The sequence below is a fragment of the Desmodus rotundus genome, chromosome 13 (assembly GCF_022682495.2).
Source record: "Desmodus rotundus isolate HL8 chromosome 13, HLdesRot8A.1, whole genome shotgun sequence".
NCBI classification, from domain to species: domain Eukaryota; kingdom Metazoa; phylum Chordata; class Mammalia; order Chiroptera; family Phyllostomidae; genus Desmodus; species Desmodus rotundus.
The window spans coordinates 7323819-7351719 of NC_071399.1; the positions used below are offsets into that span (position 1 = coordinate 7323819).

At 39.8% G+C, this 27901-nt stretch overlaps 1 protein-coding gene across 7 annotated transcripts in view; it reads left to right on the forward strand.

Moving 5' to 3' along the window:
- TENM3 (teneurin transmembrane protein 3) overlaps window positions 1-27901 on the forward strand; it is a 620275-nt gene that overhangs the window by 442708 nt on the left and 149666 nt on the right. For all 7 annotated transcript variants that reach the window (XM_053916510.1, XM_053916509.2, XM_053916511.1 and 4 more), the window contains one exon: window positions 17028-17265. In XM_053916510.1, the coding sequence (XP_053772485.1) occupies window positions 17028-17265 (238 nt within the window). The remainder of the gene's footprint in view (window positions 1-17027; window positions 17266-27901) is intronic.

The following is a 27901-nucleotide window of genomic DNA, read 5'->3' on the forward strand; positions in this document are numbered from 1 at the left end:
GCAAGTGCTTACTGCTACACCTGGTAATTCAGCTCTGATTGCTACTTGTGTGGGACACATTTTTGAGTTTAAAAAGAGTGTTTCTGAGGTCACTTTTCATCTTTATGCATGCAGTAATGGGTCGTGTGCAACTTGGATTTCACGATCTTCATTGTTTGAAAGTTAATTAGTATTCTTTGTTAGAATATCTTCCTCTTTGCTTGAGTAATCATTTAATTGCATCTGTCTTTGTAACTTGATTTGGTGAATTTTTAAGTCAAATTATATATCTAAAATGTGCTGTCTCTAATTGCATTGGCGACAAGATGACTACTAACCATGTTAATATAAACTGTGAAGACCTGCTGTCCCATGAGCTCAATAAATAATCACTGTATGCAAAAAAATAAATACATAAAAATAAATAAATTTTACTTTTATTCGTTTCTACTACTCTGCTTTTTAAATAGCATGTAAAGGTTAAAAAATTTAAATTATCCAGTATTTTCACATAAATAGGTAAGATGTAAGCAATTATGAAGGAAGCAGTTATTATTTTATTTTGACTATACTACATTGAAATTGACCCTCTTTCGAGGCCCTCACAAAAGTGTAAGCGTGTCAGCTTATGATCAAAGAGTTCACAGTTCTTTATGAACCAGAAGGCCATTAACTCTTAATGACACCGTCTCAAATATTTGTCGTTATTGTGGTGATAAGCAAAGGGGAGCCCGTGGGGTCCTGTCTTGTCACGCCGTCTGACTCGATAACTCTAGTAATCCCTTAAGAACGTTAGAAAAAGTATGTTATGCTTACACTAGCAACTATTGTGAGTTTGTCAAATAACCTGCCAACCTCAGAATGTATTCTGAGGACAAGAAGAAAAGGAATATCTAGGATCTTGTACTTTTTTAATTATTAATTTTAGAGATTTTTTCTTAATCCAATCCTTTTTTCTTTCTCAGTATGAGAAACTGATGGGCGAGCTTCAGCAAACTTTAAAAGGAGACAAAGCATCACCCCCAGACTAAATACTGTTAAACTCTTTATAAAACTGGAAAATAACATCCAGATTATTTTTGTATTTCTGTTCCTATCTAAAATGCATCACAGTTTCCCTGTAATAAAAGAATGCTTCTGTTACCACGGCTGGGTTGTGGTCTCCCTCTGGCCTCTGCTGGATAGCCCTCTGACCCCAGGTTCAAGATACAGCGAGCGTTTCTTCAGTCTAAAATTGAATTTCTACAGTGCTGTCTTAAAGCGAACGTGTCCTCTTCATGTTCTTCGGCCAACATGGCTGACACAAAACTGACAAAAATAAGTATTCCTGTATAAATGGGTATGGAAGGCTCTGGGGTCCTCTGCCGTGACCATTTCCAGAGTTCCCAATTTCTCTGAATTTTTTTCCCTACTTGTAAAATGGGAATAAATACCCTAAGTTGGCTACGAGAATAAATAAAATAATTTATGCTGAGCACAGAGCATAATGAGTTTAATAAGTGCAAATTTTCTTTGTGGGTTCCTCTCCCCAGGGTGCACCCCTCTTTTGCATTTAGGGTCTGTGAAGTTATATTGAACTTAGATTTTTAGTAATTTCTCATTAGATTTTTAGTAGCTCCCTTCTGCAATTACTGGGTAAACTACTTATAGCTAGCAAAAAGACAAGCACACATAGAAGGAAAATATGTATAATAGTTCATTTTTTTCATTCTTTCTCTCTTTTTTTTTTGAGAGATGAGCATTATCTTTAAGCCCACAGTATTCTGGGGCATCGGGGGTTAAAGGAATTGTTATAGACTGGATATGGATGTGTCGGAATGCTTTAAAAAATCGATTCTAGCTAATGGAGAGGATGATTTCAACATGAACCATTGCCATTCCTTCCGTGAGCCACACACAGCAGAAAAAACCCAAGTAAACATCGGAGGGGAGGCAAGCCCTTCCTCAGAGAGCTAATGAGAATCGTGGCGATCCGCCATGGGAATTAGAATTTGAAAAACCTCTTCCGTATTATTCCCTAATGTGTAGAAGCAGATAAGTAGACTCTAATTTTAAATGTGCAATTATCCAAACAAGATGAATGTGCAGGGCAATGCTGGATAAGAGTGTCGATCTTAATGTTAATATTTTTATTCTCCCTTGTAATAGACACATACTTGGCAAAAGCCACATGTCTGGAAGATCCCTAAAGATCACAGCTAACTCAGGAGAGATGCAGCCGGCTTTATCTTCCATCAGCGATGGAAATATGGCCCAAGGGAGACACATCCCAGAATAAGCCTCTTGCTATTGTTCTTTTTTTTTTTTTTTCGCATCAGTTGTTTTATCTTCGGTAGATCTATATTTTGTAAAATGCGAAGTGATAAAGTATAACGGCATTTGAGACTTAAGATTAGCAACCAGAGCTTTAAACTGTGTGTATGTATACATACAAACATTTAAAACACTGCGGAATTATGGATTTTTTCTTTAAGCTGGAAAAGGACTGTAAAATCACAATGTATTGAGTAGAACACGTTAGTGATAGAACCAGGACCTAAATATGTCCGTTTATATTCAAAGCAAAAGAATAAAATTAAATATAAGAATTGTCTTTTGTTTTCACTTACATCCTCCTAACTTATGTGTAAGTACAGGTCTGTTACATCTGTGGGGCTTTGATAAATGAAAATGACTCATATTTGGGGTGCTTGAGTTTCAGAAATGTTCAAGTTAATGTCAGAACACTAGATTCCTCTTAAAAAGTAGATTAGCATTTGTATTTTAAAAATAAAACCTACTCTTGCAGCACAAGCCCAGCCAGCATTCAGGAGCGTCCACTCTGTTCATGTGCTACGTACTTCCCTTGCTAGACTGGCACCGTACGTGCTCCCTGATGAAGGCTCTGTGACCTATGTGTATGTAGCGCATGTTCTGATTATATTATAATAAAGTGATTTGCTAAAATATCGGGTTAAAATCAAGTGTATTCAGGAGTGTGCAAATGAGAAAGCAGCAAGTTCAAGTTGGAGATGTTTTACTGATAAGTAAATTCTAATAATACGTTTCACGTTAGTTTTCAGAGGCATGGTGATTTTCACCCGAAAGGCATATTTATTGAAAACCCTAAGCAGTTTTTCTGCAACCTGAAAAAGATTTCTGAAAACAGCCTGCAATAAAAATCACACACGCTTCATAAAACACTACTTGATAGATATCACTTGCACCATTAAGAACTAAACGACAAAGGATGTAATTTCAGTTCTGGCATGCAATATTAATCGAGAGCCTTTCAAACATCTTGCTGATGGAAGTGTGACAACGTGACATTGAGGAATTGTGAGCTAAAGACATCTATCTTAATCAGATTTTCAAAGTAAGTGCCATAAAACATAAAGTTGTTTCATTCATCTTTACGTTTTCACATGTTTCGGTGGGAGCATCATTTTCTAGTGTGTTCCTTTAAATGCAAAGAATACAAATTCTACTTAAAAAGCACGAGTTCCATTTAAAGTGTTGAAGCAAATTTTAACCAGCCGTTCTGCATACACAGGGAATTATTTCTGTAAGAATGTGCATTCTTTTCATCTTTTATGCTAGTGGTGCATTATCCTAAGTAAGCACTCTACATGATATTAAGGGATACTAGTGAAAATTAATTAGGTGTACATATGCCTTCATACATTTAGAAATTAAGAATTTAGAAATTGAAGAATAAAAAAGAATTTTTTTAATGACTTCCCTTAGAAATTATGGGCATAGTCACACTTAAACATCTTTGGCCAAAAAAAGAAAAAATATGTATATATCCATATATACAAACACACATATATATATACATACACACATATGTATATGGTAAAAAAATATTAATGGTTTATGTGAATAAAGGGGAAAAGTCTGGAAAATAAGACCTTACATTAAAGTAGCAGTTTATAAAAATACTTTAATATATATTATTTCTTTTAATCCTCACAACACATGTAGAGAAGTTATTATTGTCCACATTTTATAGCTGAGGAATCAGAGAATTTAGAATATGAAATTGGTTTGCTCAAAGTTATATAGTTATTAAATTTCAGACAAGGAACTTGAACCCAGGTGTTATGGACTGAGTGTTTCCCCCCAAATTTATATGATGAAGCCCCCCACCCTCCCCCCGGACTGTATCTGAAGATAGGACCTCTAAAGACATAACAAAGGTTAGAGGAGATCACCAGGGTAAGGTCTTGATTTGGTAGAACTGGTGTTCTTAGAAAAGAGACATCACGGAGCTCTCTCTCTTCTCCATGTGAGGGCACGGGGAGAAGGCAGCTGCCTACAAGCCAGGAATGGAGCCCCCACTCCCAGACACTGACTCTGTGGGGCCTCGAGCAGGGACCTCTGGCCACCAGCATGGTGAGAACTGGGATTTCTGTTGCCTGAGTCACCTAGTCTGTGATGTTTTGGTATGGCCGTTCCTGCAAACTAATTCACCAGGTCTTCTCCCTTTCCTTTTTAAGATTTTATTTGTTTGTTTTTAGAGAGAGGGAAAGGGAGGGAAAAGGAGAGGGAGAGAAACCTCAGTTGGTTGCCTCTCGCATGCCCCTAACTGAGGACCTGGCCTATATCCCAGGCATGTGCCCTGACCAGGAATCGAACTGCTGACCCTTCAGTTTGCAGACCAGCGCTCAACCCACTGAGCCACACCAGCCAGGGCTGCCAGGTCTTCTTTAATCCTCTCCACAGTGGATCTATGCTCATTTGCCCCTTTTATGGAAAAGTTTAATAAACTAGCACTGAAATATGTGTAGACCTATGAAATAAAAGATCAGAAGCTCTGTGAAGGAATATCTTAGTCACTGGCTTCTTTTTGAACCTCTATTTTGAAAGGAAGGTTTCTAGTGGCAATTAGCATGGTCTGAAAAGTCGCAGCCTCAACAAATTGCGCTAGTTTAAAAGATACAACAAAGCCTCTGAAAACACACATCATTAATCTCCCAAACTATAATTGTACCTCACATGGCTATCGTACCTCGAAGTTTACAGAGCATTTTCACGCACATGATTTCACTTTGATATCTGTGACCATAATACCTCCCGTATTTAGTATTCTTCTCACTGAATCATCCTGCTTGCCGTTGATGCTCAGGCATTAAAGCAGCAGGAAAATACATATTTAGAAGAGGCTTTTAGTGTTATACACGCACAGAAAATTACCCCCAAATTATTAATGACAGAGGAGGAAATTCAGCAAGTATGCCTATGTCAGCTCAAACTACAACTCTTTTCCCTTTTAATCAAAAAGCATCATTATGGGGCTTCCACTTAGCAGGTCCCTCTGATTGCACGTGGCGAGAAAGCGGAACATACACTCATGAGTTGCAGTGGAATCTCTCGCACCCACATAACATTTCATGTTAGTGACAACCCACAGCTCTTCCTGCAGCTCAACCTATGACTTAAAATTTGATTTTAGTGTAAGACATGGATAGACAACAGGGACTCGGTAAGCTGCAGGTAACAAGTACGGCATCAGATAATATGCTGGGGTGGAAATCACCGGCGCGGTGACTGCTGGGTGGAAAAAAGATCAGCAGGTGGCTGTGTATTTTCTGTGTGTTCTCAGATTATTTCTCCCGCAGTTGCTGAAATATTTTTTAAAAATGAAATCTAGAAGATGGTACAGATAAAGTAGGTGAAATCTCCTTTTTCTGAAACTGATTAACTGTAATTTTCAAATTTATTATAATTGTCATCAGAACATTTTAAAAACAGGCCAGTTTTAATTTAACTTTGAAAGTTGTATCCTTTTTACATGATTGTTTTCACAAGCAATTTTCATATTGATATCTGAAGTAAATTTTCTGTAAAATGGTTTTCACTAGATGTATCTTAAGATGTTACAGGCTCCAACAAAGGGTGATACAGAGCGGCTTATTTTTAGGATTGATAAGACGATATGGTAGGGCATTTATGGCATGAGTTAATATGGGCAAGTTTTCATAATATTTACATTTGTAATAATGATTACTTATTGTCCCTTAAATGTTTTCTATGTATAACTGAAGATAATATGATTGTTTTTTAATTACCTTAATTTTTTAAATATTAATGACACAAGCTATGTTTGAAGAAAATATGATGCATTATGTAAAATAAAGAGAATTTTAAAGCTAGAGAACTTTAGAATTCATTAAATAACCCTCTTCCTCCCCCCCAGCTGTATTTTTACAGAGCAGAGAAGCTGAGGCCCTGAAGTCAGTGGATTTATTTATATGATGTTATGTTTGGTAGTTAAAGCAAGAGCTCAACCCTCGTCCCCTGTTTGCGTTCTGAGGGCTCTTTCTTCTCCACTGGACATTCGCCTTGTGATAAGGAGTGTCTCTGAGAAGCTTGCAAATTCTTCATGATGTGGAGTATTTGATTGGCTTTTCTTTCTTTATAAGCCACTTGTCACCGCTTTTAGCTGCCTTTTGATCTGTCCTTTCCAAATTCAAATATGTGCTTCACTTATAGTGTATCATATATTCCATTTAAAGTCACTAAAATTCAATTGCACAAAAAATCAAATGCTCATTACGAGTGAGAGAGGAGAGAAAAGTGTTTATTGCTTGTATTTCAGCAGTTTTTTATTGTCAAGATTGGGACGGCTTCTTCCTTTTTTGCTTATTCTCTCAGGTTAAATATTTTCCAATGGGTAGAAAAATATCCTGGAACATACACTGAAACATTCCAAAGGTATTTTTTACTCCGTTTTAGTGCATGTATAATAAATAACTTTTATGTATGTTTCTCTAAGAAATACTGATGCAAAACTCAGAATTTCAGTAGAGGATAATACATTTGTGGGATGACTTGCGTTGAGCACATTAAAAGAGGAACTGCTTTCCCAAGCAGCGGTAGCCATTGACATGTGTTTCCACCCACTGACATCGGTTAGGGCGTTCGACGTTCTAGATTAACTACACACTTTTGATCAGCAACCATAGGAGCCGAGTATCTTCCCAGAGAACTTAGTGCCATTCGAGAGAAGTTACCTTTTAAATAAAACAAGGGGGGGGGGGGGGAAAGCTGTTATCTGATAACAAAAAAGAATAACAGAGATAATTCCTATGAAATGAGAAAGATGAGTAAGTTCATGTTTATGTAATTTTGCATCCATAATTATAGTACTAGGAACTTCAAAGGAATATGTTTTAATAGCTCCAAAAGAAATGCCGTTCTTGCCTTCTCAACTCTTACTGGTTGTCTGTTGTGCTTTTTCATTCTGCTGGGTTGGACAAAAAATAGTTTTTTCCCTATGACGGCTCTAGTAGTGCTTAGTTGTCTTTAACTTTATTCAAAACAATTTTGTTAGATGGTATTGTGACAGCTGTCATATCAGTGTGCATTTACAAGAAACTTAACAAAATTGGTGAAATTTTGTGCAGCCATTTTAATATTGAAGATGGGAGGAAATACACATTTCTTTGTGGTATATTATGCTTTATTAGTTAAAGAAAGATAAAAATGCAACTGAAATGCAAAAGAGATTTGTGCAGTGTAAGGAGAAGGTGCCGTGACAGATCAAATGTGTCAAAAGTGGTTTGAGAAGTTTCTCGGTACTATTGACATTTTGGCTAAATAATTCTTTGCTGTGGGGCTGTCTTATGCATTGGGAGACATTTAGCAGCACCCCTGGCCTCTGCCCACTAGAAGCCAATAGCAGGAGATAGCTAACATGCTCAAAATATCCAAATTAATCAAGTTATTGGTGAAAATGAAAAATGTGTCTTCTCCTTTGTGGAAAAAACTAAATGGACTTTTTGGCCAAGCCAATATCTTTTTTCTGTGTGAACTACTCTTACATATGGAAGCACACCTGATCTTTCTGATGCCACCTGAGTCTTATCGGTCCCTTTTCCAATTTACTGGTCCTCTCTACACCTGTGTCTAATACACTGTTTAAATCGTCCAGTACCTGTCCAATTTCAGTGGCTGCATTTTTCATATTTGTACACGTTGTACTTTTTACAAAACTGCCTCATATTTTTCTTAATGCCTTATTCTTATATTTTACAATTTTTAAGTCCTTGATTATTCTAAACATGCTTATAGTTTCATCTGATGGTTCTATTATCTGAAGTTTTGGAGGAGATAAAAATTCCTGCTGTTTATTTTCTATGTAGCGTTTGGCTCAGGCGGATTGTTTCCTCCTACCCTTTGTCATTTTAGATTGTTAATTCATTGAAAGCAGAGCTTCATCTGTGGGAATCCTGCGTGACTTGGGCTTAGCGCATATCCTTTTAAAGCAGTTTTGCGTTTAACTCTGCCAGTGCCTCGGGCAACAGCACTGCTGACGCAGGACCGCTTTCCGACGTAATTCTTGGCTTGGGATGCCAGCGTGCCGTGGATGTAAGTTTTAACCTCAGGCATACAGGGGAAGCCCAGGCCAGTGGTGAAAATTTTCAGGTGGTTTGTTCCCCTTCCAGAGCTTAAGACAACACAGCAAGATTCCTTATTGTTCCATTTGCAGTGAGAAGGTTTTCTTCAATCCACTCTTAGACTGAGGGCAGGGCCCTGCAGGGGTCCAGAACTTAGGTAGGGGGCTCAGCAGCAGTTAAGGTATTGTTTACTTCATCCTGGCACATCAGAATAGTTCCAGAGGCTGGCAGGTCTGCTCGGGAAAGCGCCAGTGTCAGCTCACAGGCAGGCAACATTTTGTCTCTCCCCCCTCTCTCTGGCCGATCCTTTCTCCCCAATTCAGTTGTATTAACCTAAAGTGTAAGTTTCACGGTTGGGCTGAGACGATTTCACGGGTATCCTCGGTTGCCACATTGTCTGAAGCAGATAGTACAATGGACCCCCAAAGAAAAAAAAGATAATGCAAAGATTTAAAGACTTGCACTTTGATGATTTCTTCTAATCTTCATTTCAAAGAATGACCCTAAAGAAGTTAAACCTAATTCTCAACTATCTCAGTAAGTATAGTAAATCAGGTCATCTGTGCTCACTGAAGTAATAGCTTCTGGTCAGCACAAGGCTTCCTTTTACATCTTGTTTATCTATAAGGTTTTTTCGTGCCCAAATGTGTTTGTATAAATAGCCTTACAATCGATTGTCTGGTGATGGTGATAAGAATAATATTGTTTACTTATACGGGATTTTATGGTTTTTAAAGCACATTTTTAAAATTTTCACTTGGTGTGCGTGCAACTATCTGAAATGTTTGTGACAGATAATTTGTGGTAACAATCTCCACACAGTGTCAAATTTTAACCGGAGACTTGCACAAGTACATAAATGGATGATTCGTTTTCAAACTCCTGGTTTCTGTATGAGTCACAGATAAAATAATGTACCAGAATAATAAGGTTATGTGAACATGATTTTCCGAGTGAGGTGAGGTCTTTCTTCACCAATTTCCATTATACCATTTAAGGTGGTTACCTTTTTAATGTAGTATTTTGGAGGTCAGTTAGAAAGGAGGAGGGCAGAAAGTACCCTGAATATCTAAATTTTTTGCTCGGATCGGAATTCCTCTGAGTCGTGGTCTTACTAGAACCACATATTTCCTTAAGTTAAAGTCTCCTCATTTATAAGGAAAAGTCTTACTACTTAATACTTTTCTTCATAGGGAGGTAATGACAACTAAATGTCTGCAACATATGTGATATTTTCTGGGCAAAAGAAACATTTTATATGTAATTTACTATTTCCGGTGTCACCATTTTTTTTAAATTTCTAATACATCCTTCCTAATAACCTGAAATGTAAGTAGAGGAAGGAGGTGTAGTTACCGAAGTTTAACATTAGAAAATCAAGGGAAAGCAGTTTCCTCCGTAAGGCCACTGAGTTAGTTGCTAATGGGGCAAGAGAGGAAGCTAAATCCAAAATTTAGGTTGGGAGTTCCAAAATCAAAAATTATGATTTGGTCCTTATACTCGAGGAGCATTCACTACTAGCTCTGGTCACTATAGTTAAAACTGTTAAGCAATGGCCAGTGCTAACCCAGTCAGTGCAAACAGGAATTTCCAATTTGGGGTGCTGTGAAGAAGGAAGTGAGACAGCTCCAGTGTGCCAGCTCAGCCAGAGAGACACAGTCTTCAGTTTTCAGTGGAAAGGGAAGTGCCTTCCAGAGCCAGCAGGGAGCTGGCTTATACGGACAAGAGTCCCTCCCCAGTCCCTGTTTGGTCTGCCCTCATGCAAAGGAGGACTCCAAATTCTCAAAGTTTTATTGGTCCAAAAGGCAGAATAGAGCCTTTCTGGCTGGTCAGAGCTGTGCAGCTCCAACTGGGTGGGGAAAGCCTCGGTCCTATTGGTTGAGCTAGGATCCCAGGACCTCCTTTACAAGGGCTGTTCAGATGGCAGGGACACAGTGCCGGCAGGGGGCTCAGTGCAGACTTCTCCCTGAATTGCAGTTTGCATGAGGGGCCCCCATGGAGAAATGGCTGCTAGGCTCTGGTTTTTAAAAAAATTGAGCCCACTTAACCTGCAGGGGCCTTGCTTAGTAGATGTCTTCGTTCTCAGGGCCCACAAAACTAATTTGGTGAAAAATTATACAACACAAAGAGTTTTGTGTTTTGTTTTGGTGACCTATTTTAAGAAAGAGGTAAGCTTTGAAAAAAACTGAAATTTTGTTTGAGGCAGGTAGGGCAAGGTGAAGATATAGCCAGGAGGTGAAGTGAGGTAAAGATTTTATGGCACAGAAACAGAGGCTTTTCCTCACCTTTGCCAATCACTAGGAAATGGGCGTGGCTCCTTCTGTATTTGTCTAGTTCCGGAACTCAGTTTATTCCTTTATTCAGGTTGCTGCTCTTAGTATCCAAGAGTAAGCAAGCCATAGGCAGGTGAATGTGCCTCTCAGTTTGGGAAAGTTAAAAAATGGTTTTGTTCTTTTGTGTTTATCTCTCCACCTCCCGCTTTCCTCTCCCCTTCCTGTCTCCCTCCCCCATTTGTCTTTTGTTCGCGTACTTGACTCAGACTGCAACCAGGTATTTTAAAGCAGCCAGGTACCAGCCCCTAGCTCTTCTCTCCCTTCCAAATTGGAGGCCTTCTGCCCTGGGGATATTTGCAGAGATGGAGGCAGGTGGGACGAAGCCATTGGAGTAGCTGTGGGGACACTCTGCTTAAAGCAGGTGCCAGCCCAGCCTCCTCCTCACCTCTCAGCACTCCATGTGAACCGAGGCGCAGGCACACAAGTGCCCCAGGAGACTGCGACCGCCCGGCAGGCATCATTTTCTCTCCCGGCTCTCCTGTTCGAAAGTCCTTTCCCACTCTGCTCCCCAAAGACCGCAGGCCATGGCTGTAACTCAGGCCGGGTGCTGGAGCTGGATTGCGCATACCAGTCCAGAAGCTGCCCGTGGTGGCTTTTAATTAAAAAAAAAAAAAACAGCAAATATGCCCAGATATGTTCAAAATCAGGTGTTCCTTTTAAAAAAAAAATTCTTTTTTTTTTTTTTAAATTCTTGACACAGTTCTGCAGTCACACCAGATGGGAGAAAGAGACTCAGACTCATCCCAGTACCCTGAGATCGAATTCCTCTTCTGCGGGACTGGCAAGGCGCTGGCTTATTTTTGATTCCTATGACCTTTCTGATTCTCGCTTGCTCACCTATTAAAGGGAAACGTTTTCCCCTCAGACGTACTTGGTCCTGTGCTCTTGCTTCCAGTGATAATAGTCGGAGTTGCTGACCAGGCTCTTATGGTACTTCTGCCCTGCAGGGGGGAGGGGGCTGTCTCTTCCCCACCATCGATAAGTTACCATGTAGCACTTACTGTATGTTGAGCACCGTATTTCTTACCACCTTTAAATAAGCACCGTGAAATAAATAAAGCCCAGGGAGCTCTGCAACTTATTCAAGAAAATACCCCATCAAAAAAGAAAGAGCCCATGAAAAATGCATATCCCATGTTTATTGTCATCTGTCTCTGCAGCACCGCCACCTGCCTGATTCATAACAGCAGAGTTGGTGGGAAAAGTGTCCAAAGATTCTTCTCTTCCCCCTGCAGAGTCACTTAGTAAGTCCTGTGTTTGCTAGGAATTGGGGTTTTATAAGTTGCTGACACTGGAATCTACCCTCTTAGCTTTGCTGTCTTAATAGGTGACCCCCCTTATTCAGTCTGTGCCACAGCCCAAGTTAGTGCCCTGGCTGCTAGGTTTGACTGGTCAACCTTGAATGGCCCTGGTGAAGAGCTAAATTGTTCGGTAATAAATGGCTGAGCAAAACAACCAATGTCTTGTCTATCTGATATTTATTAATCATAATGTGAGCTTTTTAAAACGTCTGCTGTGATTTCTGTCTAATTTATCAGATACAAACAGGCAATGGTCAGGCTGTTGTGGACGTTGTATGAGCTGGAGGAACTCGCAAAAACAAAGACAGAAAGTGAACCGAGTAAAGGCGCTGGTTGGGTGTGATATGTAATTTCTAGTACGCAGAGTGCCAATTTTTTTTATTTAAAAAAAGGTAGGGAAAACTATTTTGAAAACAGAACTTACACCCTTTCTTAAATGTTTTATTTGGAGCATTTCTAATCATAAGCTTTAAAACACAAGGAAAACATACTTTATTTGGTCATCGATAATGTATATTTTTATAATACCTCATATCTTATATAATTATATATGTTATGTAATCCTTCCATTATTTGCACATCTTCAGAGGTAGATTTTAAATATTGGGACATCTGTCATGGATCTGAAAAAATACCCCTAAAACAGTCATGGGGCAAGCGACTTGGTGCCCTGCCCAGCTGAGGTGACACCCCCCCCACCAGGTGCTATTATTGCATAAATGCCACCAGTCACTCAGCACATTTGAAGTACAAGGTTTAGTGAAGTCACTGAAAAAACCTGAGGAAACTGAAGTTAGAGTCCTTGCCTTTCAGGATGTAAGAGTTTCATTGGGGAGTAAGACATATTTGCCATTATCTCACCATTAAAGGCAGTGTGGGCAGGCTCCGATTTCTACCACTCCAACCTCTCTTCTTTGACTTCTTCACAAGTTGTCATTCATCCATGAGTATTTGTTGTGCACATATCTTTATGTGGTCCTTAGGGAGCTGAAAAGTGCATTAGACGTGAACCTGACCCCTGGAGATTCGAACAGGGGACATGAGACCTGTGAGCCTGGTTGTAACACAGAAGAAAGTGAAAGAACCATGGAACAAGGAACAGATGAAATAAGACTCAAAGACAAAATAGCTGGCTTCTCCTTGAGGAGAACACAAGGGCTGTTATCTTTCTTAGAAGTTAATACACATAGGATTGGGGCATGGAAAGATGGAGGACAATGTCTTTCTGGTTGGAAGTGACTAAGGATCAGTGGAAGCGTAAGGGGGATGTACAGGGGACAGCAAGTTGGACCGGAATAAAGACACATGAAGGGGATTCATGGGGAAATGTTTGCAAAAATATTTGGGGGCTATCTTTGAACAAGTATAGCTTTCACCTTTAGAGTCCATTGTATGTTTTACAGTCACAAGAAAGCCGTTTGGAGTTTTCCAGGAGTAAAATGACATGTTGAGAGCTGTTTCAGAAACCTGGAGATTCTGGGAGGTCTACTTGTCCCATCTGTAGCTCCGAGTCACGATAACCCAAAATTTTTTCTCAGTCAGCGCAAAGCCTGTATCTCTGGACTAGCTTAGAGCAAAGGCAGCCGTGGACCTTTGGGGTGCTCCGAGGTGGACCGGCCCACCTGTGTTAGATTCTCGGGCTTATCTCTATGTCAAGACCCTGGTTTCTGTTTGTGGGTGGATTTTGAAGCTTGGCCATAAAACTTTCCCTGGATACTCAGTTCTTCCTATGAGAACTTAAAGCAGAATTTTCTGTCTGTTCTCAGTACCAGTAATAGTTACACTTTTGTAAGCAAAGGTTTTCTATCTTGAAAACACTCTAAATCACGTAACTCATCTTGTTTTTCTCTTTGTTTTGGCAACTAGAAAATTTAGAGCCAGATTGGTAGCCTGCCTTAAAAATACCTAGAACTATACAGCAGGCCTTTTGTCCACTAACCTCACATTGGGCTTTTTCTTATCCTTGCCACGTTTAGGTTTTTGTTATTCTACCCTCCTTTCTGGCTACGTGTGATTTTATTTTATCTTGTTATACTTTATAAACTTACTCTATCTTGAATAAGTTGTCAGAGATGAATACACACGCCAACCACTGTTCTGTCCTCTAAGTCGGCATCTGTAGAGCTGGCATTGACCTCCGGCCGAGTCCTGGGCCCTTCCCTCTGTTTGAGGTCTGCTGCAGAATTTCAGTGTCTGGCCACTCAGCTCCTCTTCTCAGACTCTGCACTTACTCTGTCCTATCAAATTGTGGATGTACCCGAGCTTTCACTCTCTGGATCTGTTTTACTGGTGGAGCTCCTGATTCTGTAGTCAAACCATCTGAGGTCCCCGCAGGCAGAACCCACTGTGCTGCAATTACCTGGCCGGGCAACTGGGAAGAGCGAGCATCCTGAAGGCATGATGCCTCCCTTGTGCGTAGCCCGCTCCCAGCAGATACCTGCCGACTGAAGGAGTGAACCTAGAGAAAGCCACCGAGGCCCTCGTTATTTTTGGAGCCTTAAATGGAAGCTTTTCCCCACTGTTTATATATTTTTTTTAATTTAAGATTAAGAATCTTAAATGCAACACATTGAAATATTTCATAGTAATATATCTTAAAATCATTTTATTTTCAGTAGCAACCCTGCCTCCCATAATGCTCTGCCACTCACACGGTGCTTTCCCTGTGATCGACAGCGCATCCTGGGAACGCGGATGCTCGACCGGTGTCTGTGCCGCAGCCGAGTGCGAGCATGAACGAATGAATGAGTGCCATTCACTGAACTCTCCAATTGCACTAATAGATGGGCATTAACTTACTTCCAGGCCACAGAGGAGAAAACTGGGGGTCCCTGCCACGATGCCTGACAGAATTAAATGTGCTATTGTGATTTCTACTACACTGCTCTTTTCTCTACATGGTATAATATCTAATATATAATTTATACTACATATAGAATATATAGAATTAATTATATATTATTATATATAATAAATTATGTATTCTATATATGATGTAATAATTTTATATATGATACATGGAATAAATTATATATTCTATATATGATATGTGGAATAAATTATGTATTATATAATACCACTCTTTCCTGCAGCCACGATTAAAATCACGGAGTCATCTGACCCCACGTTCTTCTTTTTAGGCCCAATCTTAGTACTTTTCCCTCTGAACTGTTTCTCTCCGTTTGCATTCCATGGACTCCCACCTCATCTAGGTCCTGGTGACTGTAGCTTATCGTAGCCTCTGATTAGCAGCTTCTTGAAATGTTCCTAAAAGACAGACACCCGTAGAGATTCTAATCATCCTCACTGGCGCTGGGGGAGGCAAAGCTAATTAATTACTATAGGTGCCTGAATCGTAGATCGTCTACGAATTTTAAACTGTCGGTTTCCTTCTTTCCAACACCATTAAAACTATGTGCTCATTGAACCTTGCCGTTCCCTCAAAGGCAAATTTCAGTTTAACTGAGATTTGGACACGTACTTTTTCGTGAGCATCCAAGCAATGGACTGAGCGACATTTCTCTAGTTTCTAGTGTGGGGCTCTTCAAGATGAGAGACTGGGCAAAGAAGCAGCTCTTCTTTAGGTGATGATACCTCTGCCCCTCAGCTCAAGACCAAGAAATGATTAGTTGTTAAGTGATATGATATGGATTATTAGAGACTGCTGGGAGCATGCAGTAATTAAGGATACTATACACTACGGGAGGAGTTATTTTAATTGTTGAACCCTGTAAAGCGATTTGATAATATATATTCAAACTGTAATATATCATGTATTCATTCCATGCAACCAGAATTACCATGATGGTCTATAATATTTGGCTTAATCACTGCTGGAGTTCACGTTGTAGATAAAAGATAATCACTGTGTTTCCTGTTCTCCTTTAATAAGTGCATTTACATTAATAGCATGATTTAATACATCACTTTAAAATTATAGTGCCCTTTGAACTGCATTTAGTAAAAAATTAACATCTTTTATGTGCGGAACCGTAATAAATTTGGCATTAAATTAAGGAGTCATCTGTCTGTTTCCTAAAATGTAGTATTTGTGAATTCTAGCATTTTCAAAGCTAGATAATATGATTGAAAAGTAGGTCTCAGAATTTGTGAACTTTAACTTACAACTCCTTAGCTTTAGGTAATTCTTCCCTGGTTACAATCTTGCCTTGTGTTTACGTTTTGAAGTTGCTGGATCCTCTATGAAGACAATTCTGGTGTAGAACCAAATTTCCGTGCCCCTGACACAGCGGCCGCGTCACTCTGGTCACCTCTGACTCGCTCCGAAATGGAGTTCTACCGCACACTGTGAAATTGGACAATCTGTTCTGTGTGTGTTCTAATGGGTGTAACGGTCATTAAGTCCATGAGTCTTCTGACGTAGTAATCAGATGTGATTCAGTCTGTTAAATATCCATGAAACAACATCTGCTTCCCAGAGTGACCTTCTGCTGAAGAATACTTAGCGTCTGTCGGTGGATCGCGGTGCAGACCGGCCGTATTCGGAATGCACGCCACGAGAGGAGTCTATTGCTGTTTAGCAACTAGCTTGTAATAATTTATTGCGGTTAAATAAAGCTTTAAAAAAAAACTCCATTAAATAATTATAGGGATTATATGCATTGCGAAAACCTTTGTGTTCTACTGAAGTTACCCATTTAATTTCAGGGTTGGTTTGTTAAAAAAAGCTGAAATCTAAAGGCACATTAGGGGAGCTGTCAGATGCTGTTTTCTGTAGGTGTTAATAAAACCAGATGAAAAAAAAAATCCGAAACAAATTAAAACCAAAAGCAGCTTTACCATCTGGTGTATATTAATTAGAACTTTGTGTATCAAGGGTAAAGTTGCTCTTAGAGAATGTCACTGAGCACCCGCTTAATAGAATAATATGCAAATTTATTAGGTTATGGATTTATATGCACTTTTTAATTCTAATTCGTGTACAGTGGATCCCTGAGAAATCGGTAGTGTGCATAGGTATGGCTGTTCACATACACACGTATATAATGAGTTTTCTTCTTTATTTTCAGAGCAACCTGCAAACAACCAAGGCCAGTCCACCCTGCAGCCATTGCCTCCTCCCCATAAGCAGCATTCCGCTCAGCATCACCCATCCATCACCTCTCTCAATAGAAACTCCCTGACGAATAGAAGGAACCAGAGTCCGGCCCCGCCGGCTGCTTTGCCCGCCGAGCTGCAAACCACACCCGAGTCCGTCCAGCTGCAGGACAGCTGGGTCCTTGGCAGTAATGTACCACTGGAGAGCAGGTAACTCCTCCCTGGGAGGCCTTCGGAGCGCCTGATTACTAGGGCCACATGGAGAATGTATGTTCTGCCATAGTCAGCAAAATTTTAAGATAAACCCTTTTCTTCCTAAGAGAAATTTATCAAACGTGTATACTCTAGTTTGTGTTTTCTAAGAACAGTTCAAGGTTATTGGTAATTTTTTGATTGTGGGGTCAATGAAATTGTCCTTACTATTGTTTTTATTCCCTTGTGTACACATCAGAAAAGATGTTTAGAAAAGAATAGAGATGTAAATTGTGATGCTTAGTCCCATGGCTCCGTGAACACGTTTAGCATCTACTTGGTCCTAGACATCCCTACTTTTCAAAGACTGGACTGTGTCCATCACATCACAAATGCAGAGTGGACTCCCACATATGCTACTTCAACACGAGTCAGGTGACCGCTCATTAAGGATATTTTAGTTTCTTGTAGTATGGGGGGGATGGGACCCACTCACTCAAGCTTCCCCCGTCATTCTTCCCTGAAATACTCCATGTACTCTTAAACAATCCATTAGTGAATTCTTCCCCGGGATGGATTAAAATCTCCTGTTCTGAAACCTCCATCCTCTGGTTGTAATCTTGCAACCAGTGATCTGTAACCATCCAAAATCATCCCCCCATATCTATACAATGGCTGTTCTTCTGGAGGCTTTGCACGCACACTGTCTGCTCTTGTCTACTCCCGCTGGGGTTTCTGTGAACAACTTCTGTTAGGACTTCCAGCACAGGTTGGCCCACACATGGCAACCTGTTCCTGCAGAAGTACAGATCAGTAAGAGGGGTTTTGAGCTCATCCACTTCATTATTAAATATCTCCAGGTACAAAAATCATTCCCTTCTGCCTTTGGACAGAACCTCAACAGTTATGTCTCCGTTACATTGTGTGTCACACAAGTGGAATGCGGGGTCCCACCTCACTGCTCTCTCATCGCCAGCTTTGCAGCCGAGTGCCCTTGACACTCCCATTAGTACTCCTTTCTGTACTACCCTAAGCTTCTGTTAGACTCAGAGGGAACGGATCCTCACCATGTAAGTGCTGGGAAGAGAGAGGACTCTGGACATCCTGGGAGAATGTCCCCTAACATGCCCTGCCCCAGAGAGCACCCCCCACCGCCACTGACGTCAGCTTTTCAATCAGTTTCTGGAAGAAGAAATGGTCTCACATTTCTCTTTCTTTTTGCCATGAAATTCATGATCTAAACCAGTTTGGCCCTGAGGATGAGCTGGCAGGAGGTCCTCATAGTTAGTTGTCAACAATAAAGATCTTGCTGTCTTTTCTTTCACTCTTGACCTAAGAACAAGGTTGCAAAATGCTCTTGTCTTTTTTATCTACAGTGTCAGCCAAGAGTCGTTGAGGTTTATTGTGTATTTTGTGTTATTGAACACTGTTCTGGGAGAAATTAGAAAGTACAGGAGAAGTAGGCAAGCAGCAAAATTCTTCACTTAAGATGGAGTCATGTACACAGACGTTTTCCCCACTAAGGTTATTAACACAGAGCTAAATTTACCCACTGTAATTAATTAGCACACACTGAACAACAACTAATCAACACCGATTCACTACTGTCATTTGGAAAAATTTTATTAGGAAAAAAGTAATTTTGCAGTTGAGTCATCAAATTGAATGTGGATAATTGCATTGTAGTTGACAATAATTGTTTTGACAAATGTTTATGAAATATGTCGAGTTAAGTCATCAGAAGCGTGTTCAATTTTAGGGATGTTCTGGATAGCACAAAAGGCTCGAAAATGTGAGTGTCAGTCGGAGAGTTGCTCTTCCGTGAAGCCATGTCTTGTAGTGAAGAGATTTGGGAGAGTTTTGGACGGAGATAAGCTGTGGTCTTGTTACTCGTCACATCGCGCGAATGAACTTTGGTTAGTGGAAGGTTGAGCAGCTGTTTAGAGGACCACCCATCGCAGCTCTATATGAGAAGTCGCAGCTGATTGCTCTATATTCAGAAATCACTCAAGACAATACCAAAGCAACACCATGTGAAATTCTGTTTCAAAGCAGTACCGGTAGTGCACCATCCCAAAGTACATTTTGTCGTTTTATGAAGTGACAGAGGTAGAAAATCTGCCAGACAATGTTATCTCATATATGTAAAGGATAATGAATCTAAAATTGTATATCTTGCGAAAAATGTTATTTGTAGCATGGTTTTATGTTCTCATGCTCAGTGTCCGAAGCTGGCGTTTCACCTTGCAGGCGCAGCAGGACACCCCTCAGCAGCGACGTGCCCCCCGCAGGCCGCACTGACGGGTTGCTGTGGTGTTCCGAATGGTCTCGCCGGGCTGGGCCTGGAGAGGCAGACCCAGTCTTCTTTATCATTGATTCTCCCTCTTTCCCTCAGGCTTCCCTACTGAGCACGATTCTCAGGCCCAGTCTCAGCTGTATGAACAACTTCATCTAGACCCGGGTCTGCCTTGAACAAGTTTTTAATCTACTGTAGAGTTTCATCTTTGGCTTATTTTTTTTTATGTACACTCATTTTACTAATTCTCACTTTCCTGAAACTTCCCTTCAAAGGGTATAAACTATCGAGTATGAAGTTCAGTATGTGTAGCTAAGAATCTCTCTAGTTTCTCTCTACCTCCTCCCCTTTCCTCCTGCCAGTGTATTGATAGTGGTTGGTTACAAACTGACATACAATAATCCAGGGAAATCTCAGTAATGTGTAGAATTTCAGTTTCTTAGAGGCTGTAGCGAAGATATAAATATTTCCTGCCTAGTCCTATCTGTTTTAGTGTAGCTTTCATTTTGATTTGGTGAAAAGCAGCTTTTTCACCAGCCATTTCTCGCTTCCGCAGAAGTGTTTATTTCCTTTCTCTAACGAATTTAACGCTTGCCACTGCTGGAGACAGACGATGGGATTGTGGACGGAACACTTGGAGTGGTTCTGGTCTGTAATCGCCCGTGAGTTTCGGGTCTCCTGGAGTCATGCGAAGATCCAAACGAGCTTTTGCAGTTTATCAGCATGTCATTACCTCGTCATCGCTTATGAGTAAATACCACTGCCTCGATACCATAGCATCACTGGCTTGGAACTTTCCTTCAAAGTCCTCTTCTTTGAGCTCACTATTTCTTACATTTTCTATGATTCACTGTCAGGCCATTTGATAGCCTATGGCTTCTCCTTTGTTTATTTTATACTCCAGCTGCTTCAGTGCGAAATAGCAGCCACGACCAGACTCTGGAGCAGCTGAGGAAAAGCTTAGACTTGACCCAGGGTAGTGCTTAAAGGTGCAACACGGGGACTCTCATCGAGAAGCTCTGACCTTCAGCAATCGGAAAGTTAATTGCCTGCGAGGTCCTCCTTTATGTATGTGAATTAAGTAGCCTAGCAGTTCCCTGTTAGATGTTAACAAAACAGTTCATTTGTAACCATTTAATAAAACATTTATTAAACTCTTGTTTTATTATGAAGTGTACTTTGGCATCAATAGTTCATTAGTTATGTTCCCATAGCGTTTTACCTTGTAGTTCAAGTAATGCTTTGCTAATTATTAATGTATGAAATTGCATATTAAATTACCTTTTTATTATTGCATGTTTAATTTAAACATCAAGATGTCCTGGGCCGCTTTAATGTGAAATCAATGGCTACATCTCTAAAAACATAAAATACCTAACCAGAAGTATAATTTCCTAAATTGATAATCCCTTTTTTCCCTGACTTTAATCTGCACTCTCAGTGGGTCTAGGGAAAGTCCTGTGGGCATCAGGCCTGCCAGCCTGGCCCGTTAGAAGTCCAGGCAGCGGCCTCCACGCTGCGGCTGTGTCGGACCAGGGGAACATTTCCCAGTAGGAACTCTGCACTTTCACCTAAAGTGATAAGCAGCTACCTTTAGCAAGGTACTATGTAGTGAGATTCTCCATCGCTGAAGGTATCAAGTAAAATATCCCCGGAGAGGTAACCACTGACGTAAGTTTACTGTGTGATGTCTTTTGTTCAAGTTTGGGGAGAGAGACCCCAGGGTACCTGTAAGGAAAGAGAATATCACGGAATATGGAAAGGAGATTCGCAAATGAAGAAGCGAAGGTTCCTAAATACAAACTACAAAACTGGGCCTAGATCTAGGCTAAGAAATTCTTAATTAATATTTAAAAGTCTCACCATCTCCATTTATTAGAGAAATAACAACAGAAAAAACACCTGTACACTCCTAAAGTTACATACTAATTAGTAGTAGAAGTCAATTGGGTCCTAGGTCTTTTCAAATATTTCATCTCGAATACTTAGGGTAGTTCTTAAAAGGCCTACAAAGGGGCATGAGTGCATCTGTAAGAGGTACAGAAAGAACGAGGAAGAGGGAGCTGTGGTGTATAATGGTTTGCAGGAGGTGTTTATGTTTACGGCTCATTTCCATTTGTGGCTTAAAAACCTCGTCTCGGTGAGAGGAGGAAGCTGTTGAGCCCAACTCAGTGCCTGTGCACTGTGGTCACCGCACAGTTCGTCACCAAACCGGGACAACTGGAGAAAGGAGAGTTGGAACAATCACAGTGGACTGGCAGGCATAATAAATGGAGGCTGTCCCGGGCCGAGAGGGATGTATGGTCACGCTGCTAAATTTCACTCCCAATGGTGAAGTGGGTTTGAAGCCCACGATGCCTTATACCTAAGAGAAAGAATAAGACAGAGGTCAGTGAGGGCAGTGGAAAGGCAGCCATTAGTGGAATACAGGTGCGACTCCCAACTTGAACTTTTCTTGTTTCTATTGCCAACTCCTAGCAAATGTTTAACCCTTTGTCACCCCCTTCACAAGAGAAACTTTTGTTGACCGCCAAAATATATAACTCCTAAAATAGTGCATAAGGTATTTGTCTTTATTTTCTTCTCACGATATTAAGAGAATAGGGAGCACACATTGAAGTTATCATACTGAATGAATTTTTTTCAAAAAGTTCAAATTTCATTTTTTTTAAGTGTAAAATGTTAGCATTAAAGGTAACCTGTATATTGACCGAAACATAAAACAAGGGTAAAGTCCGGTGCTGAATGTACTCAAAGAATGAACATCGTGTGTCTCCAGCAGCGTTACAACTTGGTTTCCAAACCCATTCGCTGAAACTCAGACCTCATTCTGGCAGGTGTGAGGTTTCCGAAGAAGGTTACTGAGAGAAGTGGCAGCAGAACAAGGTTTTGTTGTGAGATTGTTATTAACCAATTGTAATGCTGCAGCCTCAACTTAGTCGTTTAGCAGGCGTCGTGCCAACATTTATGGACTCATTCCCGGGGGTCAACATTGCTATCTCATTTTGTGAGTCAGTCACAGCAGATCTAGTGCAAAAACAAACACAGATGGGCATCGTGAGAGGGGCGTGTGCCAAGCAGACAGACCTGTCTTCTACCCGAGACCCATCACTTAAACTGTCCATGTAATCGTCTGCAAATTATTGAGATCCATGGTCAACTTCAATGCAGTAGTAATGCCTACTCAAAATAGTGTTGTGAGTGGTAAGTGAAATAATGTGAGTAAAGCACGTGGCACATGACAGATGCTCCATAAGTGCCTTTTAAAACTATGAACTAATAATAATAACAACCACTGCATATAGGAGAAAATAACCTAATCGATTAACAGTTGAACAAATTCTTTGATCGTCACATAGCTCTCTTCTTTCCAATGGGTAAGGAAACTATTTGTCTTAACTGGAATATTTATAGTAACAAATAGCAAATATACCTTTATGTGTTATAAACAGTAATTTTACCAGAATAAAACTTCTTGGTTTTTTCACTATTCATGTCACTCAATAAAAAGTAGGTGAATTTTTGTAGGAAGGAACCCCACGTCTGCTAATTTTGTTCTGGAGAACAAAAAAAGAATCTTCAAATCATAATGAAAGGCAACTATGCTTGTCCTTGTACCACTTAATTAACTGAAGTAGTAAATGTTCGGAGTGAATCAGTAAAAGCCTCGATAGATGTGGTTAGGCCTCTGTTGATTTAAGGCAAGTGTGTCAAACTCATTTTCACCAGGGGCCACATGGGCCTCGCAGTTGCCTTCAAAGGGCTGAAATAATTTTAGGGCTGTATAAATGTAACTACTCCTCAACTGTCAAGGAGTTGAAATTACATTCGTACCTTTGAAGGCAACTGTGAGGTTGATGTGGCCCCCGGTGAAAATGAGTTTGACACCCCTGACTTAAGGTATTGAAAGTGTTACGCATCTTTGAGCATGACGAAGGTGCTATACAGCAGAGGGGGGGTGTGATTTTGTTCAATCGAAGGGAACCAGTTGGTTTTTAATAGCAATGAAGATACCAAGAAAATATGCATTTATTATGTGCTATAGGCCTAAATGATTTTTAAAACAGTTATTTTAACAAACTGACCCTGGCCTGATAGCTTAGATGGTTACGGGTCATCCTGACAAGCCAAGGTTGTGGGTTTGATCCCCAGGCAGGGCACGTACACAAAGCAACCAATGAATGCATTGATAAATGGAACAACATATTGACGTTTCTCTCTCTCTCTCTCCCTCCTTCTCCCCCCCACTCCCTCACTCTCCCTCTCTCCCCTTCTCACCCCACCCCTCTCTGAAATCAATCAGTCAATGAAAATAATCATTGCAAATACTGTATACTGTGATAATGTTTGGTTTGGGGTACCCAGCAATCTGTAAAAATATTCATATACAACCACCTGAATTCCCACAGTATCAAGGGAAATGAATTTTTAATTACATCTCACACATTTCTAGTCACTTCCCTGAACATGATCGAAGCGGACAGTCGTCTGTGCCGTTCGTGCCTGAGGACGTGGGTCACAGCCAGTAGCTGACTCAGTCTTCATCTTTCGCTGAAGGTGCTCTACTCATTCTGGGTGGTTCTCTTCCTCCGCAACTGTTCTGTGAGGGTTTTTAGTCCTTTTACTCTTCACTAACGTTGTCTGTGAAAATATGTTTCAGTCCTCGTTCCTTAGTGTGTGTGTGTTCTACCTGCACTTAACATCATTACTGCATGGTGATTTCATCTTTTCCTAGAATTAATTGTTGTCCATTTTTAAAAATGGTTTTTTCCTCTAAACTTTTATCTTCTGGTTTCATTACCAATTAATATATACCCAGTCAGAGATAATTGCTTATCTTTTTCTGTGTTTCTTTATTTTGCCGTGACATACTTTTGCCCATTTTTTTTTCTTTCTCCTTTAATTTCAAGCCTCTTTTCTACACCATTCTCAGAACCTTTTCTTCTTAGCCCAAAAGATTAAATTCTCGGACATGCAATTAACCAACTAATCTTAATACATTCTATTTGATAACCCCTCTGATTCTGCTCTGACCCTCTTTATGATTTCTTAGCATCTCACCTCATATCCTGAACCACTTAAAATACTACCAGAATCATCCTTTTGCAATTACATCCTGCACTAATATAGCACCGCCTCTCCCTGGCCATGGAGTACCAGAAAAACCATTGGTTTGGGGACAGACAGATCTGTGTTAAAAACCTCAGCATCTTACTCACTTGGGCCAATTACTCATGCATTTTTATCTTTTTTTCATAAAGTGGGCTTGATAATAGTTCACAAAGATTTTTGTAGGGATTTATTGAATTGTCTAACGTAAAGTACCTAGCACTTTAGTTTCTTTCCCTGATTTCTTTCTTATGCCACACATTTAAAAGTATGCTAATTGATTTAGTATTTATAAAAATAAATGACATCTACCAAGAACTTCCACGTTGGCTAATTTCTGCCTTTCAGCTTAGGAGATGGGTGTTTTTCTATTGTGAGAATAACCACCTCTTATCAATTTAATTGGCGTGAATGACATCCTGGAGAAGGCAGACTAGGAAGTGACTTTTCCACAGACCGAATGTGTTTTTGGAAAAGGTCACAGGAATAATATGGGAGAGAATTATCTGTGATAGGGGTGGGGTAGTGATACTTCATAAAACAAGGCTTGAGTGCATGTACTCATTGAGTAGATGTGTATGGAAGCCTTCCAGCGTACCACCACGAAACGCTCAGCCGTGGCAGAAAGGGCCCGGAGCACTTGGGGTGGCTGCAGAGAAGGACGGACTCTCTTCCAGAGCAAATTGCAGAACGGGACTTAATTTTAGAGATTATCTAATCTTTTTTATTCTTTTTAAAGGCCCATTGAGATTTGGAACTCTCTTGTTCTACAAGTTTGACTTTTCTTAGATTCCAAATATTGCTGAGATTATACAGTATCTATTGAAATCTGGCTAATTTTTCCAATGCTCCAGCAAACAATTTATAAGCTGTTGTTGAATTTTCACATTTTTAAATAAACAAGAACAAAACTTACTAAAATAACACATTTTGCACACTTTAAGCAGTTTAGAAAATTGAAAATTGTTATAAATGACAATCATTCTTTTTGGCAACCAAATTGTACATTGATGGGAATATTTCCAAATGTAAGTTTTAAAAATATTCTCTCTGTACTAAGAGTTTCCTTAGAGAAGCAGTACTTTCTCACTCATTCTTGAATACTACCTTTAGCTTGAAGAGACAGATTGATAATATTTTTTTAGATTTTATTTATTATTTTTAGAGAGAGGGGAAGGGAGGAAGAAAGAGAGGGAGAGAAACATCAATGTGTGGTTGCCTATCGTGTGCCCGCCACTGGGGACCTGGCCCGCAGCGCAGGCATGTGCCCTGACTGGGAATCGAACTTGGCAACCCTTTGATTCTCAGGCTGGCGCTCATTCCACTGAGTCACACCAGCCAGGGCTAATAAGAATAATTTTTTTGAGAAAACATTCTTAGTAGACTACTACCGACAGCCACTTGTCATCACCGAAAAGATAAGCAAATTTAGAACTTCCTCCTTTTTTGTATATTTAACTCATTTTTAAGGTTTACAACTATTTTGGGTACTTTGCCATGAGCTAATGGAATAACATTTATATGGTTAAAAAAGATTTTCAAGAGCAGTGCAGAGCTCATCCCTAAGTATTTTGAAGAATCGTGTACTTAATCACACACAAGCTGTAAACTAAGAGGTGAGGCCATGCCTAGCACCCCCTGTTTGGAGAACTCTTCTCTCAGCCACCAGCCATCAGCGGCTTTGCACCAGAAGGGCTGAGAGTAGACTCCGTGGTCGTCGGCATACTCAGTATTATAAGAGCTTAATACCTTTCTTATTTTTTAGATAAGCAATAAATACACATAGAAGTGTGTTCTACGCGAGAGTTAAGATACATTCCACATATAGAAATGACGACTATTATGTAACTGGCGAAGACTGTAAGTTTTAGGGCGAAACAGGCCTGACTTTGTCCCTGTGTTGATGCTGACGTATTAAGGCTCAATTTCCTCATCTTAAAAAAGTAGATTTTACACACACACACACACACACACACACACAGAGTAGAGACTTTGTGACGTTTAAAGTAGGTGATATTTTATTTGTAGACAGTAAATAGGTGCTTAACAAGCTTTATTTAAATCACTTTGCACTCTTTGGACTAGTTGTTTTCTGGCTTGATTTGTTAAATTCTTCTGTTCGCTATTATTTATCTGATTGAGTAGGGTAGCTTCAACGGCTCTTACAACTCTGAAATGCTTTCACTCTTCATCAACGTACTTCTACACCTGAAATTCTTCTCTTTATCTAGACCACCACTGCTGTCTCAAGCTTACAGAAAGAACTCTGCTGAACAGTTTTAAGCATAGATGGCCATCAATTATTACATGAATTTATAATTAAACAGATTGAGTCTTGTGCAGATAGCACATAGGAATTGTAGGATGTTCTTTATCATCTACATTTTAATTGCAACATATTTAGCATGGTAATAACTACCAACAGTAGGTATAATTGAGATCTTCAAACATGTAAGGAAATATCTAATACAGACTGATGTATTTGGTGCCATGGCAAAACCACTAAAGGAACTAAGATGTGAAGCAGAGCATGTTAAGCTACTTTAGCCTTCTCGATAATAATAAAAAAAATTCTACATATTTTCAGAATTAATGCCGTTCAGTTCTTACCGCTCCCAAACAAACTCTATAACATGCCTTGGTACTTGATTCCAGATACCTCTAAGTGAAAATAAGTCATAATAAAAATATTGTGCTTCCTTTTGTAGCCCTACATATTTTGTACAGCTGTGGTTATGCTTACATTATATAAGTCTCTCACTTAAGACTGAAAAGTAAATATAAAAGACAATAAAGAATTCACTCAAATATATTTCCCACAAATCGCCTTAATAGTCTCTAGAATTTTGCCTCCCAGTTTTCAGAGGTCAATTAACACATATTGCTATACTTAAAATGAACATATCTGTATATTTAATATAATTACAAATTGATACAGAAGCAATTGCTAAAATGTATAATTATTCACACATTTATATTGCAATTGTTTTGGTAAAAACATTAAAAACCTTTTATTTCTCAAACCACTTTTTGTTCAATCCCTACTAGCGCATATTAATTCAGGTAACAGCAGTGAAATGTATCTTGTTTATAAGCTTTTCATTTAAGACATTTTTCTCACCGGGATCACCCCCTAGTGTGAAAATTGTCCAAAGATAATAGCCCATCAATTCAAAAGTGTGATAGATTTGCTATCAGAACACGCGCTCAGCACGAAGAAGTGCTTTATCAGTCTCACTAACTCACTGT